At 51.9% G+C, this 1,672-nt stretch overlaps 1 protein-coding gene across 1 annotated transcript; it reads left to right on the top strand.

The window, feature by feature from the left end:
* The first annotated feature begins 27 nt into the window (after window positions 1-27).
* LOC144477914 (uncharacterized) lies at window positions 28-984 on the top strand. Its single transcript, XM_078195640.1, has one exon. It carries the CDS (start codon window positions 28-30, stop codon window positions 982-984), a length of 957 nt encoding a protein of 318 aa, XP_078051766.1.
* The last annotated feature ends 688 nt before the right edge of the window (window positions 985-1,672 follow it).

Genomic DNA, 1,672 nt, shown 5'->3' with positions numbered 1-1,672 from the left:
TGGAAGGGTAAAACTTCCACGCAGATAATGCATCACTTGATCCCGGAACGCTGCAACCCAGCGAATGCATTCGCTAACAGCGGAGTAGATTACGCAGGACCGTATCGAGTCCGCGACTCTGCTGGCCGAGGAAAAACGGCTCATAAAGCGTACATAGCGGTATTCGTATGTTACGCAACGAAAGCCATCCACATTGAACTCGTCCACGATTATACGACGAGTTCATTCCTGGCTGCATTAGATCGGTTCGTGGCAAGAAGGGGAATACCTTCTTGTACGCACAGCGACAATGGTACAAACTTTGTCGGGGCCGATCGAGAATTGCAGAAACATTTCGGTGCAGTGTACAATTCACCCGAAATGCGCACAAAATGCAGCCACTTGGGAATAAAGTGGAAATTCAACCCACCAAGTGCACCACACTTCGGTGGGATGCAAGAAGCGGGAGTAAAGTCGGTGAAACACCACTTGAAACGCATATTAGGCGAGTTCATTCCAACGGGCGAAGAAATGTCCACGCTCCCGTGCAGCATCGAATCGAGTTTGAACTCGGGACCGATTGCCGCCTTGAGCGACAATGCGAACGATTATGCGCCGCTCACACCGGGCCACTTTCTCATCGGGCGGCCGTTGAACGCGCTCCCGTATGAAAGCGTGGAAATTGTGCAGACCTCGCGGTTAACGCGATGGCGAGCTATACAGAAATTCCACGAGCAACTTTGGAGATGCTGGAACCGAGATTATCTCACGCATCTCCAGACTCGCTATAAGTGGCAATCCACAAAAGAACCAATCAAATCAGGGGATCTGGTTTTGGTTCAAAATCCTCTCCTTTCCCCCAATCAATGGGAAATGGGACGGATTGAGGAGGTTTATCCAGGGAGTGACGGACTTGTGCGGGTGGTGAAAGTACGCACTGCCAAGTCCAGTTACACACGTTCGATTACAAGGATGTGTAAACTCCCCGTGGAAACGCTGCCTTAGGATTGTGTGGCGACCGGTCATGAGACAAAGGTTCGCGCAGCAAAACAATCCGCGCGAGAACGCGATTCGAGTAGGAGAAATTCAAAATAAGGGGAAAGCATCGATGTAGAATACTTACGTCCTGCGATACCCCCTCCTTTTCTCCCTCGAACCATCAAGGAACGAAGCGCCTGGGAACCTGGTCGGCACTGATCAGTTTTAAACCAACAGCCGCAATGGAACAAACGCTAACAATCGCGGAGGCAACGGTGAATGGCGAGGAGATAACGACCCCTCCGCCACTGCCGACCACCAGTGAACCAGCCACGGAAACTCTAGGAAAAATAGAGTTGAATTTTGGTGCGGGACCCTTCACAGTCCCGGCGCACGCCATCACTATGAAGGGTGGATTCTGCGCGAAAACACCAACGGGCCGGTACCATCTCGTATGGAATAAAGAAGGGGCGCTAAAGAGCGCAACACGGGTTGCGGCAGGGCCAAGGAAGTCGACGCCTCCCCCAGATACGCGGTATAAACGCGGTAGACGCGGTATAAAGAGGACCAAGCGGGGGCACACCGCGAACATGGAAGCGGCGGTGGAAATGGTGAGATTGGGAGCTGCGCTGCAGCAGTTCTTGAAGCAAACGCCCGGGTAAGACAGAAAATTTAATTTCTTTTCTCTCTTTGTCTCGAAATCTTTCTCTCTCAC

The sequence above is a fragment of the Augochlora pura genome, unplaced genomic scaffold (assembly GCF_028453695.1).
Source record: "Augochlora pura isolate Apur16 unplaced genomic scaffold, APUR_v2.2.1 APUR_unplaced_5168, whole genome shotgun sequence".
NCBI lineage: Eukaryota > Metazoa > Arthropoda > Insecta > Hymenoptera > Halictidae > Augochlora > Augochlora pura.
This window is presented reverse-complemented; position numbering and strand designations above follow the sequence as displayed.